Source organism: Centrocercus urophasianus, unplaced genomic scaffold (genome assembly GCF_019232065.1).
Source record: "Centrocercus urophasianus isolate 14NV4802_14NV808 unplaced genomic scaffold, USGS_Curo_1.0 seq_13, whole genome shotgun sequence".
Taxonomy (NCBI): Eukaryota; Metazoa; Chordata; class Aves; order Galliformes; family Phasianidae; genus Centrocercus; species Centrocercus urophasianus.
The window spans coordinates 21241222-21263823 of NW_024884475.1; the positions used below are offsets into that span (position 1 = coordinate 21241222).

A 22602-nucleotide genomic window follows, 5' to 3' on the forward strand; every position below is an offset into this window, starting at 1 on the left:
CTTGAAGCAAATTGCAGAAGAAAATCAAGGGTGATGTACGTTTGTAATAGCAGTTATAGTCCTGATTCAGCTAATAGTCGCCATTAGGAAGGCAGAGCAAGTACGTGTCATGTTTGCAGCACCTTAAAGTTCCAGTAGTTTGTGGTGTTGTACTCTATGATGTCCACATGGAGAGCCTGTAAAGGAAATACAGCAAGACTGAGCACATCTTAAAAATCCTTTCATTTCTTCTCTAAGGCTTTCTCCTATTATTATTATTATTTAAAGGCTCCCACTGTTACACTAACATGAGCATTTCAGCTGGGAAAGCACTGGTGTGGGAGGGGAGTGAGGTTCATGGTGTTATGGATGTGAAGTGTGGTAGTGAATGACAAAAAGTGTTAACTTGAGTGTGAATTTTGGGAACATCCACAGCACATCTACAGGTGACTTAACTTACGGTGTAGGTGGATCCTTATCCATAACCTGCTTTATTTTACAAAATACAGTTTTGTTGTCTCGAATTAGTGTATATTGCATTAGTGTGTATAGAATAGGGACTTAGGCAGGTGGTTTTTCTGAGGTCTTTTAGGGCCTGTTTTCTTTAACTGTGCCAATCTATAGCTAAATGGCTGAAATAATCAGTCTTGTTATTTTTACACAGAATTTTCTGTACATTAATTTACTGCTGATAGAAGTTGCAAAATTATTAATTCTTGTGCTTCAAGAAGTTGCTGCCATCATCTCTTCTACAGAGTCTGCTACTATAAAAATGCCACTAGGAAGTTAAATAGTCTTCAGTTAACAGGCTCTCACGATCAAATGCAGCTATACAATGATATTTTCTCCAGAATCCAGCTGTGCGTGTGGAAGAGGCTAGGTTTTCCAGCTGTTTCTTCTCATGGCTCCACTGGGAATATAGATCTACTGGCAGGTTGATTTAGGTAACCAATCCATAATACCACTCTCAGATATTGTCCATGTTAGCTCAGATGACTATTAAAAACGATTTAAATCCACATGACGATTTTTGCAGTCATAAAAGTTGAACTCGTATGTATTACTTCCTGAGGGTAAATTGCTAGGCTTAAGACTCTCAAGTAAGTAGTGATGGTCACTTGGTGGCTGTAAGCTTTTTGTTGATGTACCTGGACAAGGATGAAGTCATCTATCTGTGGGTTTATGGCAAGCTGAAAATGGCTTTTATCTTTTTTAATTGCTATGTAATGGCTGCATATGCGTTGTGTTCAGCTGGCCTGGTGGCTTCACAAATGGAAGCGTATTAGAATGTAAGCAGTAGATGTATTTGTACTGGTAGAGCTATGCAATGTAATTTCCAGCTTAGAAACTGATGGGGTGAATTTCTTTTTTCTTGGGAAATATTTGGGATAACTACATGAATAATCTGTTCTCGTTCCTATCTCGCTTTCCTAATGTGGTTTAGTTTCTTGCTTCCTTGTTTAACTTGTAATTACGTAGAATAATCAATGTGAAGCCTGTTATGTGGCACTGTAGTATGTTCACGTTTGGGAATTGTTTTTTGGAGTGGTGCTTTTGTTGCTGTTGTGTGGCGGACCACCAGCTAATTTCATTAACTGTTGTGTGTCTTTTCCCAGCCTGGCTACTCAGCTTCCTTATTTAGACTGCTGTTTCGAAGTCACTGGTTACTGGATATTGGTGAAAAATCTGGCTGACATTCCAGCACGCTTTGTGCTTTGACTGAGGTTCCAGCAGTCACCGTCTCATGTGTAGCCTGTTCTTTCAAGTGCTTTCTGCAGACCTGAATATATCTTTTTTGTGCTTCTGTATTTGAGCTCATTCTGTAATTCAAGAACTTCTCATGCTTCAGCTTTGTCCCAGCGTGCAACAAAGTGTCATTTTGAGTCACAGAACTGGAAACTGTTGTAGACTTGCTTGGCTGCGGCGCCTGGGGCTTGCCAGAATGCGGGGCTGGATGTATCACGGGCTCGGAGGAGTTAAGCTGACCTTTGGTTTGCTGCAGGAAGTTGATTGCAAAGTGCTGCCATTGAGTTGTTCTGTGTAGCAAATGCAAGGGGAAGATGAGGAGCTGAGAAGCCTTGGTTTTAGTGCTTCCAGGTACCTGGTGACATTGCAGAAGCTGTTAATTGTCTGCATAGATCTGGAGATCCACGCTTAGCACCTCAGTCCTTTCCTTAGTGTCAGTTTAGAATTCCAGCAGCAACTAAAAGTAGAAAGTAAACCTATCTTCCTTTGCATCAACTGCTTAAACAAGTCAAGGTTTGGGGCAGTAGCATTTACATTTATTACCAGTCCTGACTGCTGCCAGTGCAGAAAACTGAATAAGGATTCTTTGAATGATCTGTTTTTTAGCTCCATCTGCCACTTGCGTGTATATGTCCATAATAATGTTCCACCTATGATCTTCAGTAATACTGGCTTCCAATATCATCTCATCCTTACTGAACCAATCTTTATCCTTGCTGCTGCCTTTTTGTTGGTTTTCTAAATGCTAAAATAAATGCCCATCCTTTTGTTAGGCCTCAATCACAGCAAAAATCAAAAAGATCCTTATGAGAAATGCAGACAGCAATGTAGGAGACTACAGTAATATTCAGGTTAACCTGATAAAGAGAGTCTTGTTCAGCTTTTAATTTGTTGTATTTTCATTTTTTTCCCATTTTTTTCCTTTTAAATTAGTCTAAAATACTTTGTGCATTGCACTGTCTTAACTTCTTAGTTATAAATTGCAACTCCATTAAAATTTAAAAGATTCAAAGCCATTTCCAGCAATTCTGGGAGATGCCAAGTCTTGAACCGCAAGTTCTGTCCAGTGCTGTCTGTATGAAGCAGTTCAGGCAAAGTTATGGAAGTACAGCTGGAGTGTGTGAGGAATTTCTATAGCTGAAGAAGAACAGTAATTTTACAGTTACCTTGATTAACTGCCCTTCAACCTGACTTTGGGAACGTCTCTGGAAACATGATGTGAAGGAGTTGCAGTACCATCTGGCAGGAGTTTTCATTTCTCTTTCCAAATGCTCCGTCGCTATTTTGTAACATGGAATAGGAATGCAGTCCTAAGCAGTAGCACTAACTGTGGAAGCCCCAACATAGCCACTAGTGTCACTGGTTCCAGCCTTTTGCTTTGCGCTTTGTCCTGGACATTGCTAACCTTAAAGCGGCCAAGCCTGGGTGTTTGGAGGGACATTTTGCAGACAGTCATTGCTGTCTGAGAAACAGACAACCACCTTAAACAAGACAACAGCTGCCTGCTACTTTTCTAGCTTGTCTAGCTGCATATTTGCACCCTCTTTAATCTCAAGACTCCTTTTTGCCATCTCTCAAGCCTTGAGGCTTTGCCTGTGACTAGACAAAGGTGGTTGGGGTGTAGCAAAGTGTGTGTATGTGTGTGGGGGAAACAAGGTAATGAAAATATCCTAGGATTATATGCAGTTTCCTTATCTGAGTTATAGAAAAGCTTGTGAAGAAGGTGTTCAACTGCTACAACTCTGTTTTTGTCTGAAAAAAAGCCCTGGTATTGGGATAATTGAAAAGGAGTATTAACTAGTTCTTAATGAGCAGACATGATGCAGGAGGAAATCTTGCTGGCAGCTGTGTATGTCCCATCTGTTCTTACACTGCCTCGTTGCTTTGGTCGCACACACCTAGCAGGAGGCCTGTCTGTGCTCACTGAGCAGAGGCCTCTCTCGAGAGCAGTGTCCTGGCTCCAGGCTGCACAGTGGGATGGGCCATTTGACAGCCCTGCTGCTGTGGGTGAACAACCCCTCCTCAGCGTGCTGTGTGGAGAAAGGCTCTTGAGCCCATCATAATGATCAGGGGTCCTTTCTTCTGAAAACCGTTTCCTTCTTAATGGCCTGTGTTGGATAAGTCTGTGCAGGTTTTCAATCACGGAATCACAGAATGGCTTGGATTGGAAGAGATCTCACAGCCATCCAGTTCCACCCCCTGCCATAAGCAGGGCTGCCACCCACTGGATCAGACTGCCCAAGGCTTCATCCAGCCTGGCCTTGAAAGCCTGAGGATGGGGCATTCACAGCTTCTCTGGGTAGCCTGTGCCAGTGCCTCACCATCCTCTGAGTAAAGAATTTTTTTTGTTATATATAACCCCAATTTCCCTTCTTTTAGTTTGAAGTCATTCCCCCTTGTCCTGTAACAATTAGACCCTTTAAAAAGTTGGTCTCCCTCCTTCTTTGTTTGTTTCTGATGTGTCTTCTTAAAACTTTGGGGCAGTGGAATATGTTCAGATGCAAAATGGTAGGGAGGTTCTCAGTCTCTTGAGAGGACTCATAAAATAATTGGGACAACAACCTGTCATATTTGGAGGATGACAGAAAATTTGTTTAGATTTCTTTACCTGGTTTACATATGCATGCTCTTTTTTTTTATTTTGAATTGTTTGGAAGATATCGTTAGGAAACTGATGTCTAGGCTCATGTGTACGCTGGAACTTAGGCTTTGAATATACCTAATGTCGTCAGTGGAACACAGTGGTTTAGGAGTTTTCATCTACTTTAAAAGAGTACATGTAATGTTGTCATAATATCATGGACTTGGGTTGGAAGGGACTCCAGAGATCATCTAGTTCTCTGCCATAGGCAGGATTGCCGGCCATGAAATCAGATGCTGTTATCACATTGCCCAGGGCCTCATCCAACCTGGCCTTGAACACCTCCACAGTCTCTCTGGGCAACCCGTTGTAGTGCCTCACCATCCTCTTGATGAAACATTTCCTCCTGACATCTTTCTAGTGCTGGTGGAATATTACAAGATAATGGTGTACCTGAAAGTAATGTATTCCATTTTTGTTGTACCAGGTTTTTGTTGCCTAATTCATCACATGAAGGAGTGAAGTTTTTCTGGACCTACATGGATCTATAAGCATTTTCAAGATGGCTAAGAACTGTGGTGAAGAACCGAGTGGAATGATGAGTAAGGAAACTTACTTTTGTTCCAAGCTCATTCTGCTGTCATTATGCTATTTCGTTACCTGATGTAAGTCATTCTTCTAGGTGAGAAACAAGTATCTGAAGTCACTTAGCCGAACTGATACTTGAGTTCCACTTAGCGTGTTGAACTCTCTCAATAGAATGTTAGCCACGCTTCATCTATTAAATATATATGTATATAGCTCAGTGTTAAAACTTTTCTTAAAGTTGCATGGGCTGTGAGCATAATACTGATTATAATTTGTGTTTTGATCATTCTTTTGTCAGGAGGAAACACCCACTTCTACCAATTTCTATTGACATTCAACTCGCATATTTGACAGCATGGTTTCCTGACAGAAAAGTGTATTACGTATTTTTTTCTGAATTCCAAATCTGTATTAGATATACCATCTGTGGTGGTTTTGGAAAGATGAGAAGGGACCCACTGTGGGGCAACACAATGAAACCGAAAATGTAAGTTCCATGCCAATATTGTTTTATTTGAATTCAAACACAGGTTTTTTGTTTTTGTTTTTTTTTTTTTTTTAAAGTTTTGTGGTTATTAAAAAAGTGTGTGTGTGTCTATACATATATATACACACACACTAACATTCTGAAGATTCAAATGAACATTACTTAATAAGTAGTTTATGTGGTTTGAAATTCAAAATTCTTTTTGGATATAAAACTTAAAACCAAACTTTTATTTTTAAATGCATATGAGGTTTACTTCCTTAAATTGATGAGAAAAGCTTAAAAACATCCAAATGAGCAGCTTTGGTTGTAAGCATTCAAAATTACATTGTGCCAAAGCTGGAAGCTTCTTTTGGTGAGAACGGCCGAAAGGATCTTTCTTTTTGGCGAAAGGAAGAGTGGTAATCGAGATGGCTTATTTGTTACTGAAAACGAGGTTATATTAGCAACTATTTCTGATTGTAAGTGAAATCTTTAGATCCATTAAAAATCACTTTCATTTTTTTGGAAAATCTTAGGGGTTTTTGTTTTCCTTTAATTTTTGTTGGGATGATTTTAAGGTTTTTGAGTTCTTTGCACTGCATCTTCAGAAGAAGAGTATATTTTGATTTTTTGATTTTTTTTTTAAGGAAAATTTAAAGTTTGATGGCAGTTGCAGTTTGCTTTACCTGTGTTGGAGTGTGGCTTTGACACTAAAATGTTTATTCTGCCTAAGAATTTGCCACTAAAATGTTCAGTATAAGCTTTTTTTCAATTTTCCCAATCCTTCTATAGGTTGTTTATTCATCTACGTTATAGGAACATAGTGATTACAGCATTTAAGTGGTTTAAATGCTGTGATTCCCAGATATCTTTGCAGCCATTTAACTGGAATTCACCCTTAATTTATTTAAAAATTAATTGATGAACATTTTGTACTATAAACAGTCCCTGTAAGATTTTAAGTTTTGGCCTTGGCAGGCTATTGTGAAACAAATGTTGACCATGTTGAAGGGCTGATATGTTCCTTGCAGTAGTCTATTTCTTCACTCTCCTAAGCAGCTGCTTATGCAGTAGCAATTACGATGTTGGTAGGCCTCAAGGCTGTGATTGTTTGTTTCTTTTTCCATAAAACATTTCATAGTCATTGTCTTTCAGAACGTAACTTCTCTTTCCTCTTCTTTTAATTCTGTCAGGAAGACTGGTATGATATTAGTTAAATTTAGTTCTTTGTTCATTTAATCTCTTTTAGTGCTCTCTATCATTATAGATAGTATGTTGAAAGCATGCTTAGTGTTGTCATCAACCTGCCTTCCCAGTGTGAGGAGTCTGACTTGGTTGACTGCTGTACTCCTGCTATTTTTGATTATTTTTTCCTATGGACATTTGTGCTCGTGAAAATAAAACTGAAACTTTTGGAACATGTGTCTGCAAGGGAATTCCTTTGCAGTAGTTACAGCAATTTAAATTCATTCTGTGCTTTGTGGAGAATTTTCTCATCTATTTTTTTCAGGACTGGGAAAACTTGTCAATTTTAGAATGAGTGGGGAGGGAAAAATGGGGAGGGAGAGAGAGAGAGAGGATAAAAAAAACGTGTTTTTCCTCTTTTGTAGAATTGTACTTATTGGAAGCATGGGTCATGTTACATTTGTTCTCCTAGAGAATTACAAATACATTCTTAAATCTATGACAAGGGCTGCTCCAAATGGAATGCCTCCTATTTTGTTATGCTGTCCAATAGAGTCAGAGGCAGATGATCCTGGTATGGCAATAGAGGTTGAACCTTTCCACCAATATTCCCTTACGTTTTGTTGCTGTGTAACGGATGGCAGCAGAGGGGCAGTGTGACAAAATGGTGTCTGACATGGAGGTGCGTATGAAGCAAAGATGTGACATTGACTTCTCCCATGTGGAAAGATTTGCATATGTCGACATTCATCAGCACTTGCTGAGCATTTCTGAGGACCAAACAGTGAATGTGAGCAAAGTGAGGCAGTGAGTGGTGCATTTCAGCAGTAGTTAAAGTGACATGAAAGACACAAGCCATGTTCTAGATGTCTGTGCACAGCCGTCACGCTGTGAGATAAAGAGCATCTCGATCAACTCATCTGCATGAACTGGCTGCTGGGGGTGACTGTGTTGAAAAATAGTGTTCTGTAGCTGAGAATTTTCTCTATCAAACAGTGTTATTGTGTTGTCTGTATCTGTTGTAATTTCCATGGAAATAAGCAGGAGGCATTACTTTTGGAGCAACCTATGTAGTTTAAGAAACTGTTGGCATTCCTTTTCCTGGAAAGAAATATTGAGAGTTGCTACTTAAAGTTGGAATTGAGACTTGAGATTCTGGTCCATCCCATTGCTTGGTGAGGTTTGACTCTTCTCTTTCTTGTTCCAACTGTAGAACAGAAAAGACAAAGGTGTGTTGTGACATCAGTGCTTGCCTGTTTTGGCAGTTACAGTTTGCCTGTAGTGACTGCTGATCTCTGTGTTGCTCTTCTCTTGATGCTGTCTGATTCATCACTGAGCTCCTTAGGGGTAGCAGTACTGGAACAGGCAACATTGCAGGCTCATAATGGGTGATTTAAGAATAAATTCTGTCACTTTGGAAAGACTGAAGCACCTTGACTTGATGGATCTATGGCATCTTGTTTTCTAGATTAGGTTGTTAGGGTTTGTAAACGATACTATTTTGTAGAAAATACCAGACGCTTATTTTCTCTTCCATTTATGGGGTTCCTTCATAAAGAAGGTAATTTTCATACAGCCAGGCTTTTGTACATGTTTGTGGTAGCTGAATTTCAATGGGAGGAGACTCTTAATGTCAGTAGATGTGTGTTTCTGGAAAAACTGAGTTTGAAGGGGTGCTTGAGGGTTTTTGTCTTATTTTGCTTTTTGTGTAGGTGAAGCTGAGGCTGCCACAGGAGTGTTGTTTGTCATCAGCGCTGAAATGAAAGAGCTATTTGCTCTCATTGGGTATGTGTGGAGTAGTGGTACCCAGAACTGCCTAGTGGACCACCAAATGTATTACAGCCTTTGCCTCATCTCTAAAATCCCCTTTCGCTGTGTTCAGTGCAGCCCTAGTTGTTATTACAACTCCATTTTCATCTTGGGGAGAAAAGCCCCCATCCACAGCAAACTACAAATTGATTTGTAATATGTTAGCCATAACCTACAAATGGAGCTGACCTGCAAGTCTGGCTCTTCAGTTGTTCAAAATGATTTCCCCTTAGTAAACTAGCTTTCAAAAAGAGAAACTTGAGTATCTGAAAAGGCAAGTCCCTGGGTAAAATCCTCTTTAAAGTTCAGGGCATGTTCCTATCAGCAAGTGAGTAATTCTTCCTTTCAGCATAGTGTGGTAGTGTCATGTCTCATACAAAGCACACTGAATTATATTGCACGTGTGCAGTCGTCTCTTTTTATATACTTCTATCGTGCTTAGTGATATCAACAAGAAAGCATTGCCCAGGAGTCTGTTGAGGAATTACATTGAAAATTTGGGTGTACACAAAGGAGAATCTGTCAAAATACCTGTCTGTGATGGTAGCCATGATAACCTTATTTCTGTGTTCTTTTCATTTCACAGTAATAATATTAAGGGCTTGTAGTAGTAGATCTACAAGATTTCTCAATCTCTTGACCATGGCACCAGCAGCTTACCTAAAATGCAGAGATTCAGATCACAGCTGATACAAACAAAATCTCTTCCTTTGAAACTGTTCTGTGTAGTGTGTTAATTGGAGGGAAAAAAGTATTGCTGCTGCAATGACAAGTGAAAATGAAGAAGACGATGAGAGGTGTGTTGGCATCAACAGTTTATTTGCTGATTTGATTCATGCAGGCTGAAGCATATGGCTTTGTTAGGATGCCTAGAGTAACGCATCTTAATGTGTAGCGTGGTATGCATCCTAATGCAGGTAATATGTTGGGAAGGTCTAGCTGGAGAACATGGACTGTTAATTACAAGGGACTTGAAATGAAATAGTAATAACAGAGTTCTGCTTAAAGTCTGTTGGCGTGCAGGAATGTCAAGGTGCATGAAAAGCTTTCTCCCTTGCAGGATTTTTTCTTTCATTGAACTGGTTTTAGTGAGGAGCATTTTCTAGCACTGGCACCTTCTGTGAACATACGTCTCAGCCTGTTTTACTGCCTGGAGGATGAATCAAAAAGAAAAAAAAAAAGCCATTGTTTTTAATTGTTTTGCTTGATTTTTATTTATTTGTTTATTTATTTATTTTTAAGTGAGCAGAGGGTAGCAAATATGTAAGGGCAGCTAATCAGAGAGAGAAATCAGGAGTGTTATGAGGATCCTCAAAAAACAGCCGCAATTGACCTCCGTCTGCTAGCATTCATCTTCCGTGGTCGCGTCCCCTTTATGTTTGGAACTCTGTCTCTTTTTCCTGAGTATTGCTCTTCTCACCTGTACCTTTCACAGTTCTGTGACTTCTTGTTGTTTCAGACGTCCGTCATTTCTGTAGCTCAAGTCCATAATCATAGTAGAAACTCCTGGTGTCCTGAAATTTGTTTTTCTTATGTGTGTTCTTACAACTTGGGAGATAACAGTCTATCTCCTTTTAAATACGCAGTTAGTGGTAGAGATTGCTGGGGAATAAAGGGAAGGTGCTGCCCAAAGCTGACACTGATTTGGCTTTGTCATTTGTGCACTGTGAGGAAAGAGTGTGTCTGTGTTAAATTGGTCATTGCTGGCAAAATAATCCTGACACAGAATGAGGTATTCTGTGGCCAGTCCACAGCTGTTATTACAGGATAATGATCCTTTGCTGTAATTTGCTTCAGTAACGAAGTTTGCTACTTTACTGAGTAATTTGTTACAAAAATTATGAGTTTATAAGCTTTGCTAGAACACAGAGTGCTTTATTATTATTTGACATAAAGAAAAGACTAAGATCATACTACACTCTTGCTTCTACTTCAGTTAAGAGTTGCTTTCTTCTACAGAGGATTAGTGCAGTAATTGCAGTTATTATTGATGCCGTAACGTTTTAACTGGAAGTATTCAAAGGCTTCGTGGGCAGGACATTAGCCTCGTCAGGCTTTATAGCTCATAGATCTGCAAAATGTTTTCAAAAGTTTTAAAACACGAACACAAAAATAAAACCCACAAAATCGATGAGGTATGGAAGGCACCTCTGGACATCATCTGGTTCAATGCACCTGCTCAATCAGCGTCACCTAGAGTAGGTTGCTCACAGCTGTGTACAGTCAGGTTTTGAAAATCTCCAGAGATGAGAACCCTGCACCCTGTCTGGGCAATACTTTCTTATACTGGAATACTGAAGAACCTCAACTTTTTACCTTACGAGTATTTGAAACATAAAGAACAGTCATGCTCTGAAGTACTTCTGGAAAACGACAGATGTTCCAAATCTTTCAGTAGTTTTGTAAGAGGAAAAAAAAGGCTCTGAATTTTTAACAGAATATAAACTTTCCATAATGTTAGCTGGTCGTCAGTAGATGTTGGCAGAAGAGTACTTGTGAACTCTGCTTTGCATAGGTAGCTTCCTTTACTGTACTTTCTTTCAGGCACAGATTGGTTAGATAGTTAGTTAGAAAATAAGATTGCTATTTTGCTGTCAGCCGTTTGAAAAGAAGAAAAGCAGCCTTCTGAAAAGTGTTTTTTCTGGATGCTTAAGTCTTTTTGATGTTTTATGTATCTTAACAGGGGACATGGAAATGTGACTATTTAAAAAAAATTTTTTTTTTTTTTTTTGGTTCTCTTCTTCCCAGGTCTGCTATTCCTGTTGTATGCATTCTGGCTATGAGAATTTTCTTGTGATTTCTGAGTTTGGTACTCTTGGCCTCATGGGAACAAAATAAAGCAACCTGATTTTGGTAAACAAAATGCCACGGAGAAGGAAAATTGGTGGGAGTCCTTCTCGGAAGACTGGAGCTGCTGCTTTTTTACCCCAGGGGGACCCAAGCCTCTCAATGTCACAACCAGCCTACAGTGTCAATAAGGAAAAGCTCTTCAACAGCATGTCAGAAATGTTTTCTGACTTAGATCCTAGTGTGGTTTATATGGTTCTCTCGGAATGTGATTTTAAAGGTAAATACAGTTTATTTGTCATTCAACTTTGTTCCATATGCAGACAGTTCTTTACTAGGGCAACACCAAACATGTTGATTTGGGAGTTGTAAACGTATTTGTGAGTCTAGTTTTTAATGAGTAGGTGAGTCATAACATTTTTTTTTTTTTTAAGCTCTCTCCATGCAAAAGTTTGATTATGTTTGTGGGATGCTGGTAATGTGCAGTAACAGTGGGCTTTAAAAAACAGAGAGACAGTTTAATTGGCTTGATCTGAGATACAGAGCAGGCAGCAGTAGAGTTGTGGGGGGAATCTGTTTCCAATTAGTTTCTGTACCAAATCTGCTGGATGCATAAACTGTTCTTGTGGGAGGGTATGCTATTTTCTAGAATGATATTTTTTTAAGACAGTGATACACGTTACGTTATCCTGGCAACATTTGATTTTTCTTAAATATTTGAATTGAGCTTTTGTTTTACTTTCTGTTTTGCACTGTCATCTTGTCATTTCTAGTGAGGATTAGTTGTTTCAGGATAAATTCTGTTTTTCATGTTGAATTCTCTGCAGCCTCACTTGGACTGTTTTTCTCCCCCTGTATTCTGCCAAACTGCTTACCCACCTCTCCTGTCATTTTCATTTTTATGTCTGTGTCCAGTTCTTCTCATGCTTTGTGGTTCTGAAATTTTCCTATATACAAGCTCATTAGCTTGTAATAAAAATAGTGGCAAAGATACTGGATAACAATATCTGAGTTGTTTGAGCAGGGAATAAGTCATATGTGGAGCATGTTAATCAAGCTGTGATTAGCTGAGATTTTTCTAAGAGTACTGGTAAGCAAGATAGAGATTGATATTTTTCATATGCATGAAAGCTCTGTAGCCATTAAAAGGGCTTCTCCTTTTATTACTGTTTCTATCTTACCAAAATTGTAGTGAGTTTATAATTTAGTAGGTCACTCATGTTTGTTGTTTATTCCTTTAAAACTGGAATTGATGGAGTTATTAGACTTATAAGCATGAGTCAATAAGTTTTATGAAAACGACAGCTTTGTCTAGAAGATTTTTGGAGAATTCAGTAAACAAGCTTAAGTTCATTATAATGTGTTTTTTTTCTTTTTTTGCTGCATTGTACTTCAGAAAAATAGAAGCTTAGCTTTAGTGCTCTGGTGCTGCTTGTGCTAGCTTTTCGTTTGTGGTCACATTATTCATAGGCATATACTCCATTTAGCGTCTTTACAAAGATTTGATGAAGATAGTGAAATTTTCAGACTACTATGACATTTTCATTTGGACTTAGCCATCATGAAAGTAATTTTTATACTTGTATCTCTTCACAATAGCGCCATTTCACACCATTTCACTTAGATGATTTAGATTAGAAGTATTCATTTAAACATCCAGATCTGGGGGTTTTTTTTTCAGTTGAACTTAGTCATTTTTATACATGATTTCCTTTAGTCATTTTAATGCATATTATGTTACTATTTTGCAATATGTCTGTTTTCAGTTCTGTTTTTTACCTCTAATGAGAAGCAGATGATGAGGGTGCAGAAGATATGTTAACAGATGAATTAGTGAACTTTGTTGGTTGTCTCTTTACTTGTGATAAGTACTTCTTGAAGTAAAAAACTATAATCTCATCAGCCTGCATTTCTTCAGTTGACTATGGTTAATTTTGTTAATGTTATTCAACAGTAGAAAATGCTATGGATTGTCTGTTAGAGCTGTCCACTCATGCTGAAGGAGCAGCATCCTCAAAAGTCTCAGATTTTGAATCAGTGGCATCGTCATTAGCCCTTGTTAATCAGCGGAGATCTGTTCCAAATCAAAGAATATGGGAAAGTACTGTGAAACACTGTAATTCTGAAGAAGAAGAAGAAGAAGAAAAGGTCTTATCACCTGACATGCCGCTGACTGAAGAACTGGATTCCTTAATAGAAAATGCTTTTCAGAGATGCAGCTTGAGTGTCGAATTGCCTAATTCTGCAAATGATCAAATTGTATGTGAACATGATGGCTTTAAGGAATTTCCTGAGTGGGAAGAATCGGATTTGGGTTGCAATGTTCTACTTTTTCCACACCAAATAGCGACAAGTAATGAGGTTTTGGAAAACTGCTCTTCTCAACTACCAGCGAATCAGCTGAACATCCAGACAAGCTCACCAGCTGCATCGGACACTTTTGCACAAGCATTAGAGGATTCCGATTTGTCAAAAATATGCGTTCACCAGGATATAGCTTCAGAAGCCTATAAACAATCAAATGGAGAAACGTCCCGTGGAAATTCTGATCAGGCACAGCATATTGTTTCAGATCATAAAAGTGCAACTACTGCTTCTGGTGAGTCTTCCCAAAGAGCTCTGGAACTTGGAGTAGCTATCACTGAGGAACCTAATTCACAGTGCCTGCAACAGCACAGAGAGTTAATGACTGCCTGTGACACTCACAACACTTCTCTTCCAGAAGCCTGCGTCTCTCTTGAAAAATCCAGTTTCAAAACACCGAAACTTAAGGATTTTCAGCAATCTGAGCAGAATTATAGTTTTCATCTTTCTACACCATCATGTCGGACTCAACAACAATGGAACCTTATGGCTCCTGCCTTTTATCCGTCCATTGGAAGTCACAGCTTTGTAACTCCAGTGGCTGTCAGTCCAGGACAGTGGAGGCCCGTTTCAGACTATAGGACATTGGAAAAAGGACTTGCTTTTTCTTCTCCAGTGGTTCCAAATGCCTGGGATAGCAGCCCTTCTCTGAAGGTATGGGAAAATCAAGATAGAAACTCAAAATTGAACCTCTCGCAAGCACAGCAGCCACCTGTTTGTCACATGATGAGAAAAAAGATGCACCTTATAGGTCAAGTACTTGTTCTTCTCAGAGGTGTTCCGGGATCAGGAAAATCATATTTGGCAAGGTAGAACATCTATATTGTGAGCTTATGAAAGAAGTTGCTTAATTGTCTAAAAGATTTAGTGCAGGCAAAGACAATTTTCTGACATTTGTAAATAGCTATGATTAAACCTTAATTGTCGTGCTACATTTAATACATGGTACATACAACAACACAAATAATAATTACTGGAGAGAGCAAAGTTACTTCCAGCTCCTTGACCTCTAGTGGAAAGAGAACTAGGAGGAATTAGCTTTAACTTCTGTCACTGGTCTGAGGTCTGGAATGGAGTTTTATGCCAACAGAGAGTCACTTAAGTAGTATTTGAGTCTACTGTGTTAGTCCAGTTCCTATCAGTTTCACGTGTTTCCTTCCAGTAACAAAGATGGAAATATACAAGCTCTTCAGTAGGTAGAAGTTCTTCTGCTATTGAAGTTCTTTTGGAGGGGGGGGGGGGGGGGGGATGGAAGAACAAGTAGTATGTGTTGAGATTGAACCCTTTATTTCTTTTGTAGCTTTCCAAAAGTCCATGCTGTGCTTAGTCTCCTCTGTCTGGCATCTGAAATATTTGATGCGACTAAGACTGCATGTATATTTGTTCATACAAAAGTATGGACACAAGGTATAGATGGAAAAAATTCTGGTTTCTTTAAATGAGACTTGTAGGGAACCTGTATCAGCTGTTTTTCCTAGATATCTGCAGCATTTGGTAAAGGAGGGAAATTGCTACAGTTCATCTTTGCCAAAAGGGTGACTTTTCCCTTACCTAAGTTTGCTGCTTCTGTTTCTGGTTTGGGGCAAGAAATGATATACATGTATGTATAATAATAAGTAGCAGGGCTGGGGAGGAGAAGGGAAGAAAACTACTTTCTGCTTCATCTTTCACAGGATGATACTGGAGGATAACCCAGGTGGAGTCATTCTTAGTACTGATGACTACTTTTATAAATGTGGAAAGTACCACTATGATGCACGTTGCTTAGGGGAAGCACATGAGTGGAACAGGAAACGAGGTGAGAAATACATAATAGACTGTCTTGCTTGTTTACATTTCAGTGCTTGTGTGCTGTTTAAGAAGATACCTGTTTTGTAATGCTTGTGTCACAGGATTGGCATTTACTTCATCTTAAAATTATTTTTCATCATGTGTGGTTAAAGAGGCTGAGCACAAACTCAGGTATCATTTGTCCATGGTGTGTTTTGCAATTGAGAATACCAATGTCTTTGTCAAAACGTTATTTTGTCCTCAGATCTTGTAATGGTTTGTGTTTTGGTGTCGGTCTCATTTCTGGAGTGGCAGCCTGTGCTATCTCCTGGGAGTATTTCTTCCGAGATTAAGATGACTGAATATGGACACATACGCAATAAGTAATGATAATGTTGATACAAATAACACTTACACAGATACTTTCCTATTGGTTTGTTTTTTTTTCTGTTGAGCATTAATTTGCTGTCAAATTTAAAGCAAATTTATAAGAACTAGACAGAAATGGCTGTTTTTTCATAATTGGTGTATTTTTTTTGTAGGGGCTTTCGCTAAGCTCTTCTATGAACAACTCTTTTTTTAAAGTTTCTCTTTGCTAAATTTCAACCATGATCACTTCTACATTGTCAAAAGTTATAATCTGTGTAAAAATGGGCTAATAAGAAATGTGGGATTTGACAATAACTTGGTAACAGTGTGTCTGAACAATCATAGCTACAGAACTTGGTGCTGTATCTCAAAGCTAGTAATTCTAAACATTTTATTACTTTGTATGAAAAAAAAATAATTATTTTGATTTTTCATATCTTATACAGTTTACAGAGTGGACTAATCTTAAGACTGTTATAAAGCCAAGAATTTTGTATGCAACAAAGAAGTCCACTTTAAGGTGATCATGTAGTTTTTTTTTTTTTTTCAGTTTGATTTACTGATTGATTAGTCACCCTGCTGCATTTTACATCTGCATTTTCATTCCTTGATTACCATCCATTTATTAATTCAAAAGAATAATGTCGTTATCTCAGTGGCTGTACAAATTAGGGGGGGATAAGAGGGCTTTGGAACACACCGGTCAAGCTGTGCAAGAGTACTTAGTAATTAATCATTATGGATTATCTATTCAAATATTGTTACATATTTAGAGAATAGTGTAATGTCCAGTCTATTATAATGAAATTAATTATATCACATTCTGTTTTGTACATGTGTGTCTTTCAGCCAAAGAAGCATTTGAAATGAAAATCTCTCCTATAATCATAGACAACACAAACATACAGGCATGGGAGATGAAGCCTTATGTTGCTTTGGTTAGTATTGTGATTGTTCCATGTGGAAAGAGTTGACCCTTTTGTCGACATATGATTTAAAATGTGATTATCATTCTCAGTCTAGCTAGTGTGTCACAAAGAAGTCTGGAGTCATAGAAATGTTATGTGAAACATTATTACCCGACATCATGTTCTGCACATGCCTGCATATTGAGCTGACCTGGTTTCCAACTGACAAATCCAAGTGTTTTGTACTTAAGAGCAAAAATGTATTTTGTTGGGGAATCTAGGTTCTGTTCCTCTTCTATATGATCAGCAAAACAGCAAGGTACTTTTTTTTTTTTTTGAATATAATCTGCACTAATGAGAATAGGGTAAATTAATGACTGTTTACTTGCAGCCTGCTCAAGTTTCCCAGATTTTGGGATGGCTGTCTGATCCAGCAATGTTAGTGTAACTGAATTGCTTGTTTGGAACTGACTTGCCTCTGGCCAGCTCTAAAAGTAAGCAGTGAGCTTTTCTCTGCAAGAGACTGTGTAGATTCATGCATACCATGCCTGGAAAGATGAGATGCTGCAGTCTTGACATGACATGACAGAGGACATGCAACTTTTAAAGTAGTGACTGTATTTTATTTATTTTTACTGTGAAGTTGGCACACATCTAATTATACCATAAGTAAGCATGTTGGGAAAAAAAAAAAACCAAAAAAAACCTCCATATATCTAATCAGAAGTGAATCTATGAAAGAAAATGTTATTCCAGATATGTAACTATTTTTGAAAAATACAATAAACAGCTTTTAAAAAAGCAGTCTGTGCATGTTGTATGTCTTTTTACACGTCTGATATGTTCTTTTTTTTATATCTTTTTTATTCAGGCTCAGCAGTTCAAATATAAAGTCATGTTTCGAGAGCCAGACACGTGGTGGAAATTTAAACCGAAAGAACTTGAAAGGTAAGAATGTAAGGGAGATTTTTACATTAGATTGCAAATATAAACAAGTTGGAGCTTGGGAACTTTCTTTACGTAAAATAAGCTTAAGAAAAGAAAAACAAACTTTGGGATGGTCAATCACTGAAGGAGGTTTCACTAAGTTTGTGGATGCTCAGTTACGAGGTACATCCAAAATGTTACAGCCTATTCTGGCTGAAAAGTAGTTTGAAGTATGTGACCTCCAAAGGTTCCTTTCACTTTAAATTATTCTATGATTTCATAATACGTGTTGTCATCTGAATTTGCATGCTTAGCTTTAACTTGACCACTCTTCAAGGGAGGTGAAGAACATTATCTTCTTTCCTAAAATAGAAACTAAACATGTGTGGGTTCAGTAGAAAGCAAGGACCACCTGTGCCTTGTTGACAGGTAGTATCTTGTCATGATGACACGAGCTCCTTGATCCCAAGCCTAGATGAGGCTATGTTGTCTCTTGAACTGAGAGGAGCTCTGGGTCATTCAGTAACTGAACACCCATTGATTGCTGGGCAGCCTTCAACATAAATACTAGCTCTTGGTCCTTGCAGACTTCATGTTCAGAAAGCAGGAACAAATGGGTATCATTTTGGAATAAACTATGGTTAGATCAAAGGAAGGAAAGTCCAGCCTTCTTATGGTGCTAGAGATCAGTTGGGATTTTCTCCTCCACCTTCAATTCCTTTTTGCTACCTTTGTCAGTTTTCACTTGTTCTGCAGTAATTCCTCCTAGAACATGTTGCTAATTGGTGTTTAATGGAGTTGGTGAAAATGTTGGACCCTAAGAATGTGTCCATAATAATAAGCGAATAGGTTTTGCCTGAAGACTCATGGAGTTGTTAGCTTAGAAAAGCCAGTGAGGGAAGGGGGAGTTCAGAAATCTGCCTTACCCGGTTTGACTTCCTGTATCAGTATCTACATCTGATGTGATGTGTTTCTGATGCTTATTTGTAGGCAGCATGTTAATTGTATGGTGTTAGATTTTAGTATTAAGCAAAACATCCTCTTGCAGAATAGGGCCACCAGGTGGGGTAGGGAGATGTCAAGCGGAGCGGGAATTTGTTGAAGTCTCCCCATTTTGACTGCCTTGGCACACTAATACAGTAAGAATTGCTGTTTCAGCTTTTTGTCTTGGCCCCTTGAGTTCTCTGGTTAGTCTTTCTGTAACCACAAGTTATTCCCTTCTCTTAGTGTATTCTGATACACAAATATGAAATGTTTCTTCTTTTTTTTCTTCTTTTTTTCAAATACATAGGCGGAATATTCATGGGGTGTCTAAAGAAAAGATCAAGAGAATGTTGGAGCAATATGAACGTTGCCTTACTGTTAACTCAATCTTGGAGTCTTCTGTCCCAGAAAAATCAGAAGTTACTGCTTGGAATGAAGATCCTTGTCAGGAGGAAAGTCATAGGTTAGATTCTTTTACTAGATTTGTAGCTTTAAAAAAAAAGAAAAGCAAAAAAATAAAACTTTATAGCAGCAAGGCCTGGATGATGATGTTGAACACTATACATTCCTAAGATCAAATAAATAACAGAAAAGGAAGTACTCTACAGTTGTGGGATTTATTATTAGTAGTAATAATAATAATAACAACATTAAATAATTAATAAATATTAATATTAATAATAATTTTTAGGAATTACAAGATTTGTAGAAATGAACAGTAAAGGGATCTAGCTAGCAAATAGATACTCTTTGAAAATCTCTGTGTAGTTGTGTTACCTTTCAGTAAACCAGTCTTGGTTAACTTGTTAACTTTACAGAATACAAGCAAGCTACAATTGGAGCTTCAGTGTTGGTGTAAGATGATGTTTTGTGCAATAGTAATGAATTACCAACTTGCTCTCAAATATATGTGATGTAGAATTATCTAGATTTATGTTAAGCATAAACACAGATTATTTTGTAATGGCTAATCTGAATAATGTTCCTATATTGTCACAGTGCATAGGAAATCTTATTTTATTCTTTTTTTTTTTCTTTAATAAATTTGAAATCAAGTAGGAAATGATGGTTAATGGGAAGTTGTATGTTTTGAAAAGTGATGTGAATGAAATGGCAGATCCCTTCCCAGTTAATTTCTGGACTTTTTTTGTTTAGTATCAAGCAATCAGTGTGGTAACAAAGTGCTCCAGTGCCGAACTGAATGGTGGGAACAGGGGAAGATAGATTCCTGGAAAAGTATTCCTAGGCACTTTGATGAACTAAAAAAGGGTTACTTACCAAAGAAAGCTCTGCTTTGTTTAGCTCATTGTTTTTTATAATAAAGTGTTGAGATTTGTCTTAAGTCATCTTAAATTTGTTTTCCTCTCACTAAGATTATTCAACTGGATGATTTAACTGTCTTGAAAGACAGTTTATGATCTGTAATTTTTACATTATTGAATTGCAAAGCCAAAATTAAAAATGTGGACAAGAACAAGTGCTTGAAGAAAGTTTGATGTAGATTTTTCTTTATTCCAATTTGTCTTTCAGAGAAAGGGAGGCACATTCCCAAAAGGAAAACAAACCTTTTGCTTCTGATTTGGAGCCTCTTAATTTACCTGAAGATGATAAACCTCTTTCCAGTTGTTCTCTAATTTCAGAAAGTAATTTTGCTCCCGAGAGTTATCAGAAAGAGGAAAAAGAAATGGAAAATAACTCAGTGAAACACAGTACTGAGAACAACACCATTCAAGATATCTTGGATGTTGATTTGTCAAGTTATGTCGAGAAAGAGCTGCCCTTGGAGAAAAAAGAAGAAAAAGGAGAAAGAATGGAAATTACTGAAACAGAAATGGATGAGACTGATATAATCACAACTGAAGAAACTGTATGCTTGCATAGGGGAGGAGTTGAGAAACACAGTAATGACAATATTCTCAAAGTTCAGACTGAATCTGAACGAAACAGTGAAGTAGGCTTGGAGTCAGATTCAACAGAAAGAAGTAATGTAGTAGAACCAAGCGTCTCGGTTATGGAGGCATCAGAAAAACCAGAGCTGCTGAACTTTCTGGGTGACTGGCCTGTACAACAAACGATGGGACAGAGAGTCAAAAGAACTAGAAGGCTAGAAAAATCTTCTCTGAAGAGTGATAGGGAAGGTAAAACTCCCAGTCAGCATCCTGAATTAGGTAAAGAGCAAGCTGGCCTAACTGATACCTGTACTGTTGTGAAAGGACAGGAGGGAGAAAATACAACCTCTAGTTGTTTCTCTGCTACTTCAGATAAAGTTGCACCAGACCTGCAAATAGTGGGACATTGGCCGGTGTCATTAGAACAGCGACAACAAAGGTCAAGAAGAATGAGGAAGACAAGTCTAAGTCAGTCTGATGAAGGTAGAAACACTGAAGGTGATGTTAACAGAAGTGCTCTTGACACTGTAGATGTGCTTCGAGGGATACCTATGGACACTGTAGAACAGGATGTGGAGGAGTTGCATTTTCACCAACCTGAAATGATAGGTAATGAAACAGTTGCTAAGAAAAAAACCCAGCAAAATAAGAGAACAAGGAAACATCACAAATTAGCACTCACTTTTACAAACAATAATTTGCCCCACTCCAAAGAAGAGGAACAGTTGTCTGTGCCTGATTCTGCAGAGGAGAAACAAGATGCATGCTCATGTAAACAGATAAGTAGCCATTCACAAACCGAATCTCATGATTTTGCTCTCCTGTGGAGATTAGAAAATAAAATGCTTTTTCCTGAGACTGTCAAAGTATTGCATGGCAGATTAGACGGCTTCAAGCCCAAAGACATGGACAATGCCTCAGGTTCTCAGGAAAAAATACCGTATCGAGTTATGTATGATAAAAGTACATTTGTGGAAGAAAGTGAACTTATCGATATTGATGAGACTGAAAAGCTAAACATGCTGTGCAAACTCTTTGATTCATTTTCAGTTGAAGCTGTGAAAGATCTGTACGAAAGATGTAACAAAGACATAAACTGGGCCACAGGTCTACTCTTAGACTCTGATGAAAAGTTGCACAATGATGTTAATACTGAATGGTTTCAAGTAAAAGAAGCTGAGCCAGTTGTTGCAGACTTTGATTTCAAGGAAAATACCAGCTATGATGAGAATCGTGACAGTTGCACAAACACAGAGCAAATCATTGGGGCTAGCAATGTTTCTGATCCTTCAGAAGACCAGAACTCATCAATCAGCACTGAGGAAAGTAGAGTTACCAAGACAGTTGTGGCAGATGCTGGTGTGTCTGACTCATTTACTGCTGTCATATTGAATGATTCAGTGGAACTGAAAAATTCCAGTGATACAGCTCCTAGAGGCTATGCAGGCAGCTCAGCAGCAAGTGTCAATGAGTCCATTTCTGGAATGCAAAAGATGGAATCTGAGAGTCCTGTTGAAGAAGTGGTGAATAAGCTCTCAGTCTCACAAGTTGATGTAGATTTATACGTACCCGTAACTTTATCTCAAGCTCTTAAAACAACTACCAATTCAAAATTAACTAATGAAAGTGACAGCAACTCTTCAGAAGGCAATGTGGAGAATGCCAAAGGGATGCCTTTGTTACTGGATGTGGATGATGCACCTCTGATAGATTCTAGGAATGATAAAGAGCTGGAGACTGATAGAGAAAATCCGGGGAGTTCCAGGGAGATCAGTGGTAAAGAGGAAAGTAGAACTTTGAGCAGGAATGAAGATAAGGCCAAGACACAAAGCCCTTCACCAGTATCATCTGCGGCCTTTGATATAGATAGCCTAGAACTAACGTTACCTCCTGAACTGGCTCTCCAGTTGAAAGAAATATTTGGGCCTGTTGGCATTGATGCAGGTATGGGCATAATTATTTCCGTATTTTCATTGTGCTTTTTTTCCATTGCACTTGATTGTTTTAGAATGTATTTGCACAATTCTTCATGATACTCGTTCGCTTTTGTTGACCTAAAAATGAAACTGAGCCAATCATGATGTAAAACATGAATCCAATAGTGTTACATTCTAATTGTGTCTTTTAATACACATACTTTAAAAGCATAAGAAAATAAGTTGGCTTATTTGCCTTTTGAGCCACAGGCCTTTGAGGAATATTGAGATGGTGACGAAGATGCACATGAATACTGGTTTGAAAAAATAA

General features: G+C 38.2%; 1 protein-coding gene across 4 annotated transcripts in view; it reads left to right on the forward strand.

Moving 5' to 3' along the window:
- The window catches only part of N4BP2 (NEDD4 binding protein 2), a 41543-nt gene that overhangs the window by 1049 nt on the left and 17892 nt on the right, over positions 1 to 22602 (forward strand). For 2 of the 4 annotated variants that reach the window (XM_042812039.1, XM_042812042.1), the window contains exons 2-10: positions 4794 to 4908; positions 5193 to 5381; positions 11106 to 11424; positions 13099 to 14317; positions 15182 to 15306; positions 16497 to 16585; positions 17427 to 17503; positions 18774 to 18929; positions 19997 to 22299. In XM_042812039.1, the coding sequence (XP_042667973.1) occupies positions 11220 to 11424; positions 13099 to 14317; positions 15182 to 15306; positions 16497 to 16585; positions 17427 to 17503; positions 18774 to 18929; positions 19997 to 22299 (4174 nt within the window). In that variant the 5' untranslated portion in view covers positions 4794 to 4908; positions 5193 to 5381; positions 11106 to 11219. Of the gene's footprint in view, positions 1 to 4793; positions 4909 to 5192; positions 5382 to 11105; positions 11425 to 13098; positions 14318 to 15181; positions 15307 to 16496; positions 16586 to 17426; positions 17504 to 18773; positions 18930 to 19996; positions 22300 to 22602 lie in introns of those variants that run through there. The other 2 variants (XM_042812041.1, XM_042812043.1) reach the window with 2 other exon arrangements.